Source organism: Pan paniscus, chromosome 12 (assembly GCF_029289425.2).
Source record: "Pan paniscus chromosome 12, NHGRI_mPanPan1-v2.0_pri, whole genome shotgun sequence".
Lineage (NCBI taxonomy): Eukaryota > Metazoa > Chordata > Mammalia > Primates > Hominidae > Pan > Pan paniscus.
In genome coordinates this window covers 39882321-39897973 of record NC_073261.2, presented here as the reverse complement: position 1 = coordinate 39897973, position 15653 = coordinate 39882321, and the positions used below count along the sequence as shown (strand labels likewise).

The following is a 15653-nucleotide window of genomic DNA, read 5'->3' as shown; positions in this document are numbered from 1 at the left end:
GTGGATGTTTTGGTTTTATTTTAGAAAAACAACCAACAATGCCAATTTTAAAGAATGAAATCAAATGCCTTCCACCCCTCCCACCTTTAAGCAAATCCAGCACAGTCCTCCATACGTTTAACAGCACAATTTTGACACCCGTAAGCAACAACAATTCTGGTTTCCTCCGGAATCTCTTGAATTCTTCTACAGGAAAGGTATGTGTTTGATTGTTGGTATTCCATGTTTTAAAGTTGAAGACAGAACAGGAAGAGAGTAGAGAAGTTGGAACTGAAAGTAGAAAGGAGACTGAATCACATACTTACCTTTGTGGGTTCAGAAGGCTGAGTCACTGGAGGATGGGTTTTATGGGACTATAGTTCTGAACCGGGCCACTTTCTCCTGTTACCTCACTTGTATGAGTTGTCAAGTGGGGACAGGGGACGTACCTTTTTGCCTGGGGGTCCTGGCTTGGAATCTTCTGGATATGTAATCTATACTCATTATGGGAATGGAGTTTCTTGATGGTAAGGGAATGACATATTTGAGACTTTTGTTCTTTCTCCAATTCAGACAGAAAATGGACTCAAGAATACACCGAAAATTCTTGATGACATCTTTGCCTCTTTGGTGCAAAATAAGACGACTTCTGATTTATCTAAGAGGCCTCAAGGACTAACCATCAAGCCCAGCATTCTGGGCTTTGACACTCCTCACTATTGGCTATGTGATAATCGCTTGCTGTGCTTGCAAGACCCCAACAATAAGAGCAACTGGAATGTGTTTAGGGAGTGCTGGAAACAAGGGCAGGTAATGTAGGCCTCCCATCCTCCTGCCCTATTCAGAACCCCCTTCTCAGTTCCTTTAGCAGACTTCTGACAACCCCACCCCAGGCTTTCCCCCTCCTTCACCTCCTGTTTTATTCTTTATTGTTTCGGGTGAATATAATCAGGTCAGGATGTGGCCGTGGGTCTTACTTTTTAAAGCAGCTGGTCCTAAGCTGGACTTTTCCAGTCAGGTTTTTGTTGCTTCCTACCAGTCCCCGCTGGGTTTTTGACAAGGGCATCCAGGCTTGGTGATTCCTATGGTAAACTTCAGCAGAGGAAGTGAGAGTGTGACTACAGGCTGATGGGATTTGGGAGATTAGACAAAATGTGGTACAAAATCATGCACCCCTCTTACCTGAATGAAAAGCCTGTGCTGAAGGCAATTCTAGGTGGGCTAGGGCCGTGTGGTGTCACATAGTCCCCAGGTGCCTGCTTCAAAGGGCAGCGTTGTTGGATCTTAAGTGCCGGTTAATATCTTTAGGAGAATTTCTAGGCCTGCTTCTGTGCTTTCTTGTTTTGGTTCTGTTTTCTGGATCTTTGGCTTCTCTGTTTGGCCAGATAGGGTCTTTGCTAAAGGAACACTCTGCTCTTGGACAAGAATTTGGGAGAATTGCCAAACAGAAAGATGTGAGTGTTTAACCAAAAATAAATTTCCAAAATGTTTTTCTCCATCCAGTGTACTAATAGGATTTGCTCATTTAATCACATATAGACAAAAAACAAAATGATGGGCTGAATACAGTTTATCGGCAGGCTTTCTTTCTTGCTTGTCAATATTTTAATGTTAGACTATTTCATGTAAAGGTTAGAGCTTCTGGGTTGTCTTAGACGGCCAAAAGATTTGGCACCCTCACACAGCCAGTAGTAGTGAGGGGTGTCACAGGCCATATTCCTGCTTGGCAATAACAGGCTCAAGTACGGTGGGGTCAGTCACCCTGTTTCACTGGTGACTGGTGTCACTGGACACTCCTTCCAGCGCTTGCCTTCTTCACAGTCCGTCTTGCTGTAAGTAATGAGATCTTACTAGGAAAGGTGATCCTTTCTCCTAGATGCTTACCCATGTAGTTTGAGAGCAAGGGTGTGTAGCAGATGAATGGTGAAGGTTGGAGGTGCTTTGGGAGGTCAGAGAACTAAGCCGAAACTGTCACATCACCATCTGAGACAGAGCACCAGCTCCATGGAAATATACCAATAGCAGTGTGAAGAGGGACTGCCTTCGGGAGTGGGGGCAGAGCTGGCAGAGTTCAGACTAAAGTTTTCCTTCTCTTCATTTAGCCAGTGATGGTGTCTGGAGTGCATCATAAATTGAACTCTGAACTTTGGAAACCTGAATCCTTCAGGAAAGAGTTTGGTGAGCAGGAAGTAGACCTAGTTAATTGTAGGACCAATGAAATCATCACAGGAGCCACAGTAGGAGACTTCTGGGATGGATTTGAAGACGTTCCAAGTATGTATGAAAGATCTTTTAAGGGGGTTGGGGATGTGAAAGGAGGGGACACAGGAATGGCAGGAGTCTGAGACCCATCAGTGGCAGCCACAGCATTTTCCAGGATTTTGGAGTTTAAAATTAACGTGTCTCCTCCCCTTCCTTGTTACAATGTTTATGCTTTTAAACCCCGAGGCATTATTACCTGTTCTGTTGGTCTTTGTTGTCCCTGGACAGAACATCAGATAGGGTCAGTCTCTCTCTCTGAGCAGAATAAGTAATTTCTGTTGCATGCTGGCCTCAGAAAAATGGGTTTACTAAACTAAACACCTGTGACCCTTGATGGTTGACGTGCATTGCTGTTGGTTAGTTGGGGTGCTGCTCACTTCTTCTGGAACACTGTAGAGGAGGAGCAGATTGGATCGATGACAGCTGTCGAAACACCACCTACATGCAGTGGGCAAAAGGGAGCGGCTGAATCTCCCAAGAATGAGTAGCAGCTTAATAAGCTTCTAGGAAAGACAAGGCCCTGACACAGATCCATTAGTTGGTGATCTTTATTTTGCTGCACCTTGCTGCCTCCTGGGTACAAAAGGATTTCTTTACACTGCAGAAATAAAATGGTGGATAGTTGGTAGGAGGGGAAAATTAAGGAAAAGTAATATTTGTATACTAAATTTATCAGGTTATGAAAATTTTGCAGAGACATATTTTATTTGTATTGTTGAGGCATAAAATGCTAATTTGTCATTTATTTTGGTCTGTTTCTGAATTATAAATAGTAACAGTTCATTCTGTTTACCTTTCAGATCGTTTGAAAAATGAAAAAGAACCAATGGTGTTGAAACTTAAGGACTGGCCACCAGGGGAAGATTTTAGAGATATGATGCCTTCCAGGTATGATTATGAAGGTGGGGAGAGATGATTCTGTCCTTCACTTGGTAGGATAAATTCTTTTTTGAGGTAGTGAGAAAACAGTTTTCAAGAAAATAACAAAAGTTCTGTAATTATACTGCCACTGATTTTTCATTTCTAGTCTGTAGTCATTGGAGGCATGTTTATTTTTAGATGAGATGAAGAAGTGATTGGCTTTTAGGCCTGGCTGACTAATGGAACACCACAGATTTTCCATGGTAGGCCCTGCTAGAGAAGAGGCTCACTTTTTCTTACAAGGCTGATTTGGAGGCAGTTGTGGAATCTGACCTGTCAGGGTCAGGACAATGTAGTCACAGCACTGAGTTAGACAAGAAGACATCTACTGGGTAGATCTATTTTCCTGACTGAGCTTGAAACTTTGAAAAGGGTGTCACAACTAATCAATGATATATCTCTAAGCATAACTTTTTGTCTAGAATTTATTGCTGAGATCTTTTGTCTGAACGGTTACAGCTGATTTTGACACATTGGTGTGTTGTAGGAGACAGAGAAGACATCTTTGTAACTGCTGTAATTCTCATCTTAAATATTTGATGGCTCTCTCAGTCTGCATGATCACAGATGTATTTGTTCCTTTTGGTGTAGAAGGAACAAAACAGGTTACACAATAATGAATTAGAAAAGCAATCTTACTTTGCAAATTCCTGGTTCTGTTGTTCTAGGTTTGATGATCTGATGGCCAACATTCCACTGCCCGAGTACACAAGGCGAGATGGCAAACTGAATTTGGCCTCTAGGCTGCCAAACTACTTTGTTCGGCCAGATCTGGGTCCCAAGATGTATAATGCTTATGGTAAGGAGGAGATGGCTAACTTTAAAATGGAAATAAAACAATTCAAAATGTTTGGAAAATTGATTTTGTGGGAGAGGTGGAAAACACCCATAATCCTAATGCGTAATACAGCCATAGCTTTCATTTTTACATATTTCCTTTCGTTCCCTGGCCACATGTTTGTGTGTTTCATTTTCATAGTTGCAGTTGTAGGGCATATGCAATTTTGTGTTTTTCCCTTTACTGTACCTAATTTTACATTGTAAAATCTTTACATGTTACTTAATAGTCTTTAGATGACTTTTAATGGTGTGTGATACATCATTGAGAGAATGTACTTTTATTAGTGATTTCAGTGTTCGGACATTTAGGTCAATCTGCTAGCATTCTAGCTGTCTTAACGTCTGCTACAATTAAATGCAGTGTTCTGTGTTGTTGAGTAGAAGTTAGTTACTTAGGATTCAAAGTACCCTTTGAGTTGGACTTTTATTCTTTTGACATGACTCAATACTCACTGTCTAACAAGGACGATGCCTAGGATAAAGATTGGTTTCTCCATTTACCAGAGCTTTCTTTCATCATCATTATAACTGAGATCTTCGTCAGTTTTACACATGGCCTTTAATTAGGGCTGGATTCGAGTTGGCCATTTTGAAGGAAGTATGTATTGTTGAATGCAGTTCTAGTTGTTTGAATATTTCAGTGAATTTTATTTACTCATTTTTACTATTTGGCCCCTACTTTTCCAGTCCTCCTGGAAATTACTTATTTCTTCCTGCCATAATTACTTCCATGTCATTTTCCATTTCTAGCCTTAGACCTGTCGGTGTCTTTCTCAAAAAGGACAAGGTCTGTTGTTGTCTTCGCTATGTTTTCCAAAGACTGTTGGGGGAGGGAAGGGAAGGAGGGCCAAGGACTCCAGCCCCACAATTCTGTTACGGTTGAGTCAGCTCAGGGAACCACTAGGAGTGTAGTTGGGGACTGTTGTGACAGGGGAGTGTTTTTGTTTGCAAGCTCCCAGCAGTCTCCATGCCCAAGATAGTTCTGCCAGGGTAGGGGTACCAGAGAAATTGTGTGTGGGTGAGAAGACCCGGTGGGCACAAGGCCTCTTGCCTGTTCCTCACTTCTCAGGTCTCTGTTGGTGAGTCCTCCATGTGCTGTGGGTCTGCAGTGTGCTCTCTCGAGGTCCTGTCCCTCGAGCCCCGCAGAGACTGATTAAAGCAGCTGCATGGTTGGGATCTTGGGCAAACTTAAGTATATAAGAGCATTTTTCCAATAAATTGTATAGTTTATCCATGCTTTATAGAAATCCTGAAGCTTTAAAGGTGGGTATCTGAGAAATTTTCAAAAGAATTGCTTGCATGGTTTAACTAGCTTGGCAGCGGGTCTTTCCCCCTAGACACTAATAGATGGCAGTGTTACTCTATAAAAGCTTTTCCTATGACAAAATGGTTCCCATCCAGAAGTAAGCATTCAGGGGATGAAAATAATGATGTGTTCATTTTCAAACACCTTATATCTTATTGTAAACATCATTAAAGAGTGGTCTTTTCAAAGGTTGCGTGATTGAGCTGTGACTCTTCAATGAGAGTAAGTGCAAAGGCTCTTTGGAGAGATCATATAATCCAGCCTCTCTTCAGTTCCTGCAACACCCCCCATTTTGCAAATGAGGACCAGGACTTGCGGACAGTAGAAGGGGCATTGACTTGTTCAGGATCTCCAAGGGGCAGCTAGTGGCAGGTCTGAAACTAGTACTTAGATCTCCTAATTTCCAAGCTAGAGCCCATTTCCCTACTCTTCCCCCACTCTTAACTCCCCATCACCCAACAGCCCCTACTGTTTCAGCTTTTTTTCCCCCTTAAAAGTCCATGGTGTTTTGTTTCAGGATGTTTTGTTGTCTAGCACTCCTTTCCCTTTGACCATTATGTTTTTACAATTTTGGTTTCATCTGAGTTTACCATGGTTTAGAGTCTGGTTTTATCAATGTACAGTTACCCATGACTGGGATCCAGTGGACTTTGGGCCAGTGGCTGGGCAGCAGTTATTTCCTTGCTCGTTTTGCACTGTGGCACTGGCCGGATCAGCAGGCAGCCAGTCCTGCTGAGGCTTTGCCTCCTAGTCTCCTTTCCTTACTTTTCTTGCCAGCTCCATCCTCTTCCTATTGCCCTTAGTCTAACCACCATCTTCAAGTTTGTGTTTATCGTTTGCTTATATTTACAATTTAACATATATATTTGTATTCCTGCACAATATTCTTTCAGTTTTTAGCCTGCTTTTGAACTTCATATAAATAGAATCAGATTTTTTATATTCATCCATGCTGTCATATGTCATCCATGTGTTCATTTCATTCATTTTATTTCTATTACATTAATTGCTTTTTTCTGAAATTTTGCTTTTTACTGTGGAACTATTTTTCAAATACAGTGAAAACTTGAGAGTCTGGTAGTGACTCCATATAACTTATCACCCAGTTATATAACAGCTTTTAACTTTTTGCCATAATTGTTTCATTGTCTTCTCTCTTTATGTTTTTTCATCATCCTCTCATCTATCCTATGATTTCACCCTAATACCAAACGCTTTACCTACTCCTAGGACTGATATTTCAGCAAGCTGGAAAGAAAGGAAAGTACAACAGGGCTCTGGGGGCCCTGGTCCCAAGCTGGAGTGAAGAAATGTGCCCTCTCAAAAGTATAGCCCCTCTAAAACCAAAGCCCCAGGCAAGCCAGAGATAAAGCCTTCCTCCGAAACAGTATTATGGGGCGTTTTCAGAGGCTGGCAGGTTAGAAAACAGCCGCTGCTTGCTCACTACAAGCTGTGCTTCTCCCTACTGCCCAGTCTAAGAAGCAGAGTCCTGGTGTTAGAATGGGTTGCCCAAAGTGACTGCAGGGTAAGCTTCAGGATGATTGTTGAGCAAGGTGAGCCTTCTCCTGTGAGCAAGGAATTAGCCACAGACTATGAACACTGTGGGGGACCTGTCTTTCTGGCTCACTCCTCACCCCTCCTCTTTTACAGTTGAGAGAACCAAGGAATGCATTGGGCAGTATTCCTTCTTATACTCATGATAGCCATTTGACGTTCCAGGTTTATGTGTGTGTGTGGGTGGGTGCTTTCCCTTGGACTCCCCATCTCGAGTGGTCCTTGGGCTTTGTCTCTTGCCCCAGAACTCCTAGGCTGTGGCAACAATCAAAGCCTGAGCTCACTTGATCTAGCAGATGTCCTTTTGGCAAATCCCAGCTTCGGAAGCCTGCTTTACCACTTCCATTTCCTGCTGTTTTTGGCTTCTGAGTATTCCTTCTTTTCTTGCTAGCACATCAATTGGTTAAAGAATTTTTTTGCAATAATTTGATCCAGAATTTTTATTCTCAGCAGAAGAATCAATCAGGGACCTACCATCCCCCGGGTAGGTAGTGGAAAGACTGTGGCAGCCTTTGTTGTCTTTTGTAAAACTTAAGGCACTTTGTTTTTGCAGGATTAATCACTCCTGAAGATCGTAAATATGGAACAACAAATCTTCACTTAGATGTATCTGATGCAGCTAATGTCATGGTCTATGTGGGAATTCCCAAAGGACAGTGTGAGCAAGAAGAAGGTAGGGTGCTGAGCATAAAAGGAGGGCTTACTCTTTGAGCCAGGGCCTGTGGTCTGATATCTGCTTTCTCTTTTGCTCTAGAAGTCCTTAAGACCATCCAAGATGGAGATTCTGACGAACTCACAATAAAGCGATTTATTGAAGGAAAAGAGAAGCCAGGAGCACTGTGGCACATATATGCTGCAAAGGACACGGAGAAGATAAGGGAATTTCTTAAAAAGGTGTGCTTCTTATGGCATGTGTGAACAGAGGCATAAGGAATAGCAATATTATGTTACTACATGTGGTGAACTGACTGGCTTGGCTAGGGGAATTGTCACAACCTGAAAAGTTAAATCTGTACCTGTCAGATTGAATAGGCTGAAGGTGGTTGCTAAGGAACAAGGATTCTAAATGATTAGGGTTACACTTCTAAAAAAAGCAGGCCTTGTCTTTTATGTCTGTGTTTTGTGTTAGAGTGCATTTAGAGATTTTTCTCTGCTTTCAAGTTAGAAGTTAGTTCATCTGATCATCTCCCAGCATATATCTGTTTTTATTGCCTTGAGAATCTGAGCACTTCAGACGTTCATGTATCCTTGGCCCTGAGTGACTATGTTCTGAGTGAGTTACTAAGTTTGGTTTTGTCCACTGTCATGTAGCAAGTGGCCCTACTTGTTATTAGCAAGGGATGCAGGGATTTGGAAGATTCTAGGTTTCCCCTGTAGTTGGCAGGTTTTTTTTCAGCAAGGGCTATGTGTGGAAATTCTAGGCAACTAGAAAGATGAGTCGTGTTCAGTTTTAAAATTGTTTGGCAATGAGGCTGCCGGTTGCAACTCAGGTGTCTTTGGCTGATATTCTTCAGTCATTCATGAGTCTTGGATATGAACATTCCTAACCTGTTAGCTGGCCCCAAGTATGTCTTTAACAAGCATTTGTTTGAGTCAAAGTGTTTCTGGCTAAGGATCATTTGGCTCTTCCAGAAAACCGGCTTGGTCACCATATTGTTCTTTTGATATTGTCACTCTGAGTCTCTGCTTTACCAGTTACTAGATGAAGGATAAACAAGTCTAATCTGCAGCTGTCTTTGGGACTGTTTCGTAAGTCAGATTAAGTAAAGGCAGGTTTCTAATAACTTTAAAACAAGTTCATTTATAAGGATACTGAGCCTACTTATGTTTAAAAATCTAGACTAAAATATTGTTTAAATACAGTATTTACAAACTTATGCAGAGCCTGTCAGTCATGGTTTATGGGAACTGACATCATATTTTCTTCGTCATTCTTCTGTTGGTTCATTCAGCTGAAGTCTTTGATACTACTAGTCTTTTTCTGCCAATGGGGGCACTTAAGTTGAAGAAGGCCTGACATTTATGAACTGCCAACACTGTTTAGAGGAAAAAAATGGCTTATTGGGCCTTAGCATGTTACTGAGTTGCATAATATTTTGAATGTATTCTAGGTATCAGAAGAGCAAGGTCAAGAAAACCCAGCAGACCACGATCCTATTCATGATCAAAGCTGGTATTTAGACCGATCATTAAGAAAACGTCTTCATCAAGAGTATGGAGTTCAAGGCTGGGCTATTGTACAGTTTCTTGGGGATGTGGTGTTTATCCCGGCAGGAGCTCCACATCAGGCAAGAATCATTACTTTTTCTTTAATCTCTTTATATCATGAACTTTTGGGTTTGTTACTGATATATTACTTGGTGTTTTTCAGGTTCATAACTTATATAGCTGCATCAAAGTGGCTGAAGATTTTGTTTCTCCAGAGCATGTTAAACACTGCTTCTGGCTTACTCAGGAATTCCGATATCTGTCACAGACTCATACCAATCATGAAGATAAATTACAGGTAAAAATAGCACCAATTCCTAGCATTCTTTGGCTATGGCTATGGCTTCATGGCCCATTCTTCACCTTATAAAGACAGTCAGTGAATTTGGCCATATTGTACTTAGTACACAGTGAGTCGAGGAACTTGCTTTATATCTAGTACTACTATCTACTTAAGTGAGAGAGGAACAAGAGGAAATCTCACCTTGGTTTGATTTGATATTGTTTAGAATCTATAAGGGACTGTCCCCACAGAGAAAGGCCTTAGTACTGAAAATGAATAGATGTGACTTCTGATCTTGGCCCAGCTGCCTGTCGGGGTCTTGAACACAGTGCTTAACCTTCAGTGCTGCAGTGTTCTCAGTACTCTTAGGTAGAGCAGAACTGAACCTCTGAGACTCAAAGAGGTCTGAGGGGGTGGTATTTTCAAAAGGATTTCAGTAATGAATTATGTAACATAATTTCATGTTTGGAAAATAAGGGAAAAATAATAAAAGCTGTACCTTGGAACTTGCCTCTCCCTGTACTCACTGTGAGTGGGTCTACGTGGTATCAAAACCTCTAAAAGGGGGAAAATGAGTTCTTGAAATCATGGGTTTAAAATGTATGTGAAATACTGGTCTGAAGGAGCCCAGGGACCTTTTGCAATGTTGACATTTCATACGAATATTGAATTTTAAATTCTGAGAGAAGGTAATAAAATTGGTAGGAGGAAGCTTATTCTTAGTGACAGATTTTAGATTTAAATGTAAAATGCCCATATTTTCTCCTACTATTTTTAGGTGAAGAATGTTATCTACCATGCAGTGAAAGATGCAGTTGCTATGCTGAAAGCCAGTGAATCCAGTTTTGGCAAACCTTAAATCTCCCTGCACATTGGAAATGAATTACAGGCAGCTGTTCAAACTCTTCAGGCAGGATTCCTGTGGACTTTGAGATTCATGTTACCTCATCTTCTTTTTTAAACTGTACCCAACTTGTGAGGGTACTCTGTCTAATGTATATTTCTAGTGTTTACAGACAGTAAATGTGTATATGTAGTAACTATTTACAGAACATGCATCCTTAAACTGTGACTTCTCACCTAGTGCAGAACTTTTACCAGGCTGTAAAAGCAAAACCTCATATCAGCTCTGGAACAATACCTGCAGTTACTCTTCAGCTGTTTGGACAACTTAGATTGGGTTTATAACTATTAGGAATCACTGCACAGTTTATTTGGGTTGTGTTTTGTGTCTGAGTCCCCTCCCTCATCCCTTAGGGTCCAGAAGAGCAATGGAGGAAGTGACAGCTAATGTTGCAGTTCTTATTGTATGGCATAGGACTGGCATTATATAGCAGAAATCAACTACTGTACAATTTCTTGAGGTTAACCATCTTTAGTTAAATGGAATTTTAATTTAAATGATGCTTTGCTAATTTTAAGTGTTAAGCATTTTGCATTAAAATATTCATATAATATTTTGGCTCAGTTTATTGGCATTATCCTCTCATTGTGGTTTCAACACAACTTTCTTCAAATGCAGGTGTAATGGATTGCTCCAGGAACTCTTCTTAAAAGCAAAGAAATTAGATGCTATAGTGATTTTCTTAGTGATTATTACAAAGCTAACATGGAAATTTCTGCTCAGCCAGGTAGAAACCCTGTCACACTTTGTCAAGGAAACACCAATTAATTAAATTTAGAAACAGGAATTAACCAAGAAACCAAATAGTGCCAGGTTAAATGGTTCTAAAAAGGTAAGTAATGAAACACTTTGTTTGTTTTATGGCCCTTCATAATGTTAAGTAAGTTTATGAAGGAAAATGAAATTATAAGTTCTAGGACAGTACTACCTAAAATATTCATCTCTGTGAAGGAAAAAAATTCACAAAGAAGCGCCTTTCTTTAGCCCACTGATTCTCCTAGGCCACTCTTTCATTTAATTTCTTTTAAAAAAGGAATTAAACATAGAAATCAGATAGATAGTACATAGACAAAGCCTAGAACCTGAGTTTTAACTTGTGAGCTGAGTAGGAGGCCAGAGGATCCGTATTAAATTTAAGAACCCATTGCCAAATCTAAGGTCAAAGATTTGCTCTAATGTTTTCTTCTAGGAGTTTTAAAATTTTAGCCCTTAAATTAAGTCTTTGACCTATTTTGAGTTAATTATTAAATATGGTGTAAAGATTCAACTTCATTTTTTTGAATATGGATATCCAGTTTTCCCAGCAACATTTGTCAAACACTGTTCTTTCCCCCATTGAATGGTCTTGGCACTCTAGTTAAAAATCAATTGATCGTAGATGGGAAAGCATATTACTAGGCTCTCATATTCCATTGGTCTGTGTATCTGTCTTTATGCCAATACTGCACTGTTTTGATTTCTGCTACTTTGTAGTAAGTTTTAAAATCAACAACTGTGAGTTCTCCAACTTTGGTCTTCTTTTTCATGATTGTTTTAATCAGGGTCACTGGAAATTCCATATGAATTCTGGCATAGGTTTTTTTATTTCTGCAAAAAACACCATCTGGGTATTAATAGAGATTGCATTGAACCTGTATGTTCCTTTGGGTGTCATCTTAACAATCTACTTCTTGCAATCCATGAGCATGGGATGCTGTGTTTCCATTTATTGGTGTCTTCTTTAATTTCTTTCAGCAATGTTTTGTAGTTTTCAGTTGCCTGAGTTTTGTACCTTCATGGTTAAATTTATTCCTAGGTATTTTATTCTTTTTTTGCTATGATAAATGAAATTATTTTTCTTTTTGTATTGCTAGCATTTATAAATGCAACTGATTTTTGGCGTTGGTTTGTATTTTGCAACTATACATATAAAATCATGCCATCCGTGAACAGGGATAATTTTACTTACTCCTGTATATAATCTGGATACCTTTCTTTTTCTTGCCTAATTGCTCTGGCTAGAATTTTCAGTTCCATGTTGAATAAAAGTAGTGAAAGTGGGCATCCTTGTCTTGTTCCTCATCTTTAGGGGAAAGCTTTCAGAGTGATTTAGCTGTGTATTTTTCATCTGTGGCCTTTATGCTGTTAAGGAAGTTCTCTTCTATTTCTTAAGTTTTTATTGTTTGCTTTTTTTATCCTGAAAGGGTGTTGGACTTTGTCATATGCTTTTTTCTGCAACAGTAGAAACCACGTGGTTTTTCCTCCATTCTTCATTCTATTAATGTGGCATATACATTGAATAATTTTCATATGATGAACCACCTGTGTATTCAAATCTCACTTGGTTGTTGTGGTGTATAGTCCATTTAATAGGTTACTGGACTTGGTTTTCTAGTATTTGGAAGATGTCTGCATCTGTAACCATAAGGGTTTGTTTTAGTTTTTCTTGTGGTATCTTTGTCTGAAATTGGTATCAGGATATTGCTGATATATTGAGATACAATTGTTTATAGCATTCTCTTAAAATCCTTTTTATTTGTGTAAAGTGGGTGGTGGTTTCTCCTATTTCGTATCTGATCTTAGTAATTTCTGCCCTCATCCTCATTCTCCTATAGTCAGTCTAGCTCTAGGCTTGTTAATTTTGTTGGTATTTTTATAGAACTGTCTTGATTTTGTTGATTTTGTTGATTTTCTGTACTATTTTTCTGTTTCCAATTTCATTTATATCTGCTCTAATCTTTGTTCTTCGGCTAGCCCTGGGTTTAGTTTGTTCCTCTTTTTTTCTGGTTCCTTAAGGTGTACAGTTAGGTTATTGCTATGGTCTGAATGTTGTTGACTCTCAAAATTCATATATTGGAATCTAATATCCAATGTAAGAGTATTAAGAGGTGGAGCCTTTGGAAAGTAAGTTACGAGGGCGTGAACTTCATGAGTGGGATTAGGGCCCTTATCAAAGAGGCTCAAGCAAGTTCCCCTAACCTTTCGGGAATGTGAAAACACAACTAGAAGGCACCATCCATGAAGCAGAGAGCAAGCCCTTACCAGACACCAAATCTGCTGCCCAAATCTTGTGCTTTCCAGCCTCTGGAAAACCTGTGGTACTGTGAGCAATAAATTTGTTTTTGTTTTATAAATTACCCAGTCTAAACTATATTGTTATAGGAGTCTGAATGGACTATGACAATTATTGATACGAAATCTTTCTTCTCATTTAATATAGGTATTTATAACCATAAATTTCCTTCTGAGCATTATTTTTGCTGCCTCCCCTATGTTTTGGCATGTTGTGTTTTCATTTTCATTTATCTCAGGTTTTTTTTTTTGTTGTTGTTGTTGTTTGAGACAGAGTCTTGTTCTGTCACCAGGCTGGAGTGGAGTGGTGCGATCTCAGCTCACTGCAGCCTCTGCCTCCTGGGTTCAAACGATTCTCCTGCCTCAGCCTCCCAAGTAGCTGGCACTGCAGGTACGTGCCACCATGCCCAGCTAATTTTTGTATTTTTGGTAGAGATGGGTTTTCACCATGTTGGCCAGGGTGGTCTCAATCTCTTGACCTCATGATACGCCCACCTCGGCCTCCCAAAGTGCTGGGATTACAGGCGTGAGCCATGTCTCAGGTATTTTCTAATTTCCCTTGTGATTTCTTCCTTGACCCTTTGATTGTTTAAGATTGTGTTAATTTCCACATATTTGTGAATTTTTTAGTTTTCCTCTGTTACTGATTTCTAATTTTATTCCATCCTGGTTGGCAAAGATATTTTGTATACTTTCAGTCTTTTTAAATTTCTTGAGACTTGTTTTGTGCCCATATGGTTTATGCTGGAGAATGTCCCATTTGCATTTGAGAACAATGTATATTTTGCTGTTGTTGGGTGGGTCATTCTGTATGTCCGTTGGGTCTATTTGGTATATAGTGTCATCTAAGTCCTCTGTTTCTTTATTGATGTTCTGCCTGGTTGTCATGTTCGTTATTGAAAGTGGGATATTGAAGTCGCCAGCTATTACTGTAGAACTATTTCTGTCTTCAATTCTGGCAATTTTTGCTTCATGTCTTTTGGAAGTTCTGTTGTTAGGTGCATATATGTTTATAATTATCATATCTTCTTAATGGATTGGTCCTTTTATCAACATATAATGTCCTTCTTTGGTGTCCTGAAATCTTAAACTGAAATCTGTTTTGTCTGACAATTATATAGATAACCCCAGCTTTCTCGTGGTTACCATTTCTATGGGCTCTTTTCCATCCTTTTACTTTTAACCTTTTTTTCTTTGTATCTAAATTGTCAGCATATAGGTAGATCATGTTTTTTTATCCCTTCCATCTGCCTTTTAATTGGAGTTTAATACATTTAGAGTAATTAGATGACTGACTTCTGCTTTTTAGCTGTCTTCTGTATGTTTTATCTGGTTTTTGTTACTTAAAATCCCACCATTACTGCTTTATTTCATATTTAGTTGAAACTTTGTACTGTACCATTGTTTCCCCTTTTCTTTCCTTTTGTATATATTTTTAAGTTATTTTCTTGGTTATTCTCTCAGGAACTGCAGTTAACATCTTAAGCTTTACAAACTTTGGGAGTTTTTCTTGTTTCATTTTTGAGACAGGGCCTCACTGTGTCACCCAGGCTGGAGTGCAGTGGCACAGTCTTGGCTCACTGCATCTGCCACCTGGGCTCAAGTGATCTTCCCACCTCAGTTTCCTGAGTAGCTGGGACTACAGGCATGCGCCACCACACTCAGCTAATTTTTTTATTTTTTATTTTTTTGTAGAGACGAGGTCTCACTGTTGCCCAGACTGGTCTCAAACTCCTGGGCTCAAGCAGTCCACCCACCTCAGCCTCCTGAAGTGCTAAGATCACAGGCGTGAGCCATTGCACCTGGCCTATAAACTGCAATAGTATACAAAAACTCTGCTGCTATACATCTTCATCCCTCCTTATTTATAGTGTTATTGTCACAGATTACATCTCTATACATTGTGCCCATTAACATAGATTTTTATTTATGCATATTTGCCTTAAGGCAAAAAATAGGAAAAAATGAATTACAAACCAGAAGTATAACTGGCTTTTATATTTACTTGGAATTATCTTTACTAGTGCTCTTATTACTTTTTTGTATGACTTTAAGTTAGTCTAGTTTTCTTTCATTTCAGCCTTAAGGTCTCACTTTAGCATTTACTATATGGCAGATCTGCTAGAAACAAACTCCCTTCATTTTTGCTTTTCAGGGAATGTCTTAGTTTCTCCTTCATTCTTGAAGGATAATTTCCCTGGAATATAATTCTTCATTGACAGCTTTTTTCTCCCCAGCATCTTGAATATGTTATCCTTACAGCCTTCTGGCCCCCGTGGATTCTGATAAGAAATTACATTGAGGATCACTTTTACATAATGAGTCACTTCTCTCTTGCTGCTTTA

At 39.6% G+C, this 15653-nt stretch overlaps 1 protein-coding gene across 2 annotated transcripts in view; it reads left to right on the top strand.

Moving 5' to 3' along the window:
* The window catches only part of KDM3A (lysine demethylase 3A), a 51438-nt gene extending 40628 nt beyond the window's left edge, over nucleotides 1-10810 (top strand). For both annotated transcript variants that reach the window (XM_034953500.2, XM_055107707.2), the window contains exons 17-26: nucleotides 25-197; nucleotides 553-789; nucleotides 2082-2253; nucleotides 3042-3129; nucleotides 3831-3961; nucleotides 7416-7535; nucleotides 7617-7756; nucleotides 8974-9150; nucleotides 9234-9368; nucleotides 10132-10810. In XM_034953500.2, the coding sequence (XP_034809391.1) occupies nucleotides 25-197; nucleotides 553-789; nucleotides 2082-2253; nucleotides 3042-3129; nucleotides 3831-3961; nucleotides 7416-7535; nucleotides 7617-7756; nucleotides 8974-9150; nucleotides 9234-9368; nucleotides 10132-10212 (1454 nt within the window). In that variant the 3' untranslated portion in view covers nucleotides 10213-10810. The remainder of the gene's footprint in view (nucleotides 1-24; nucleotides 198-552; nucleotides 790-2081; nucleotides 2254-3041; nucleotides 3130-3830; nucleotides 3962-7415; nucleotides 7536-7616; nucleotides 7757-8973; nucleotides 9151-9233; nucleotides 9369-10131) is intronic.
* Nucleotides 10811-15653: the final 4843 nt, after the last annotated feature.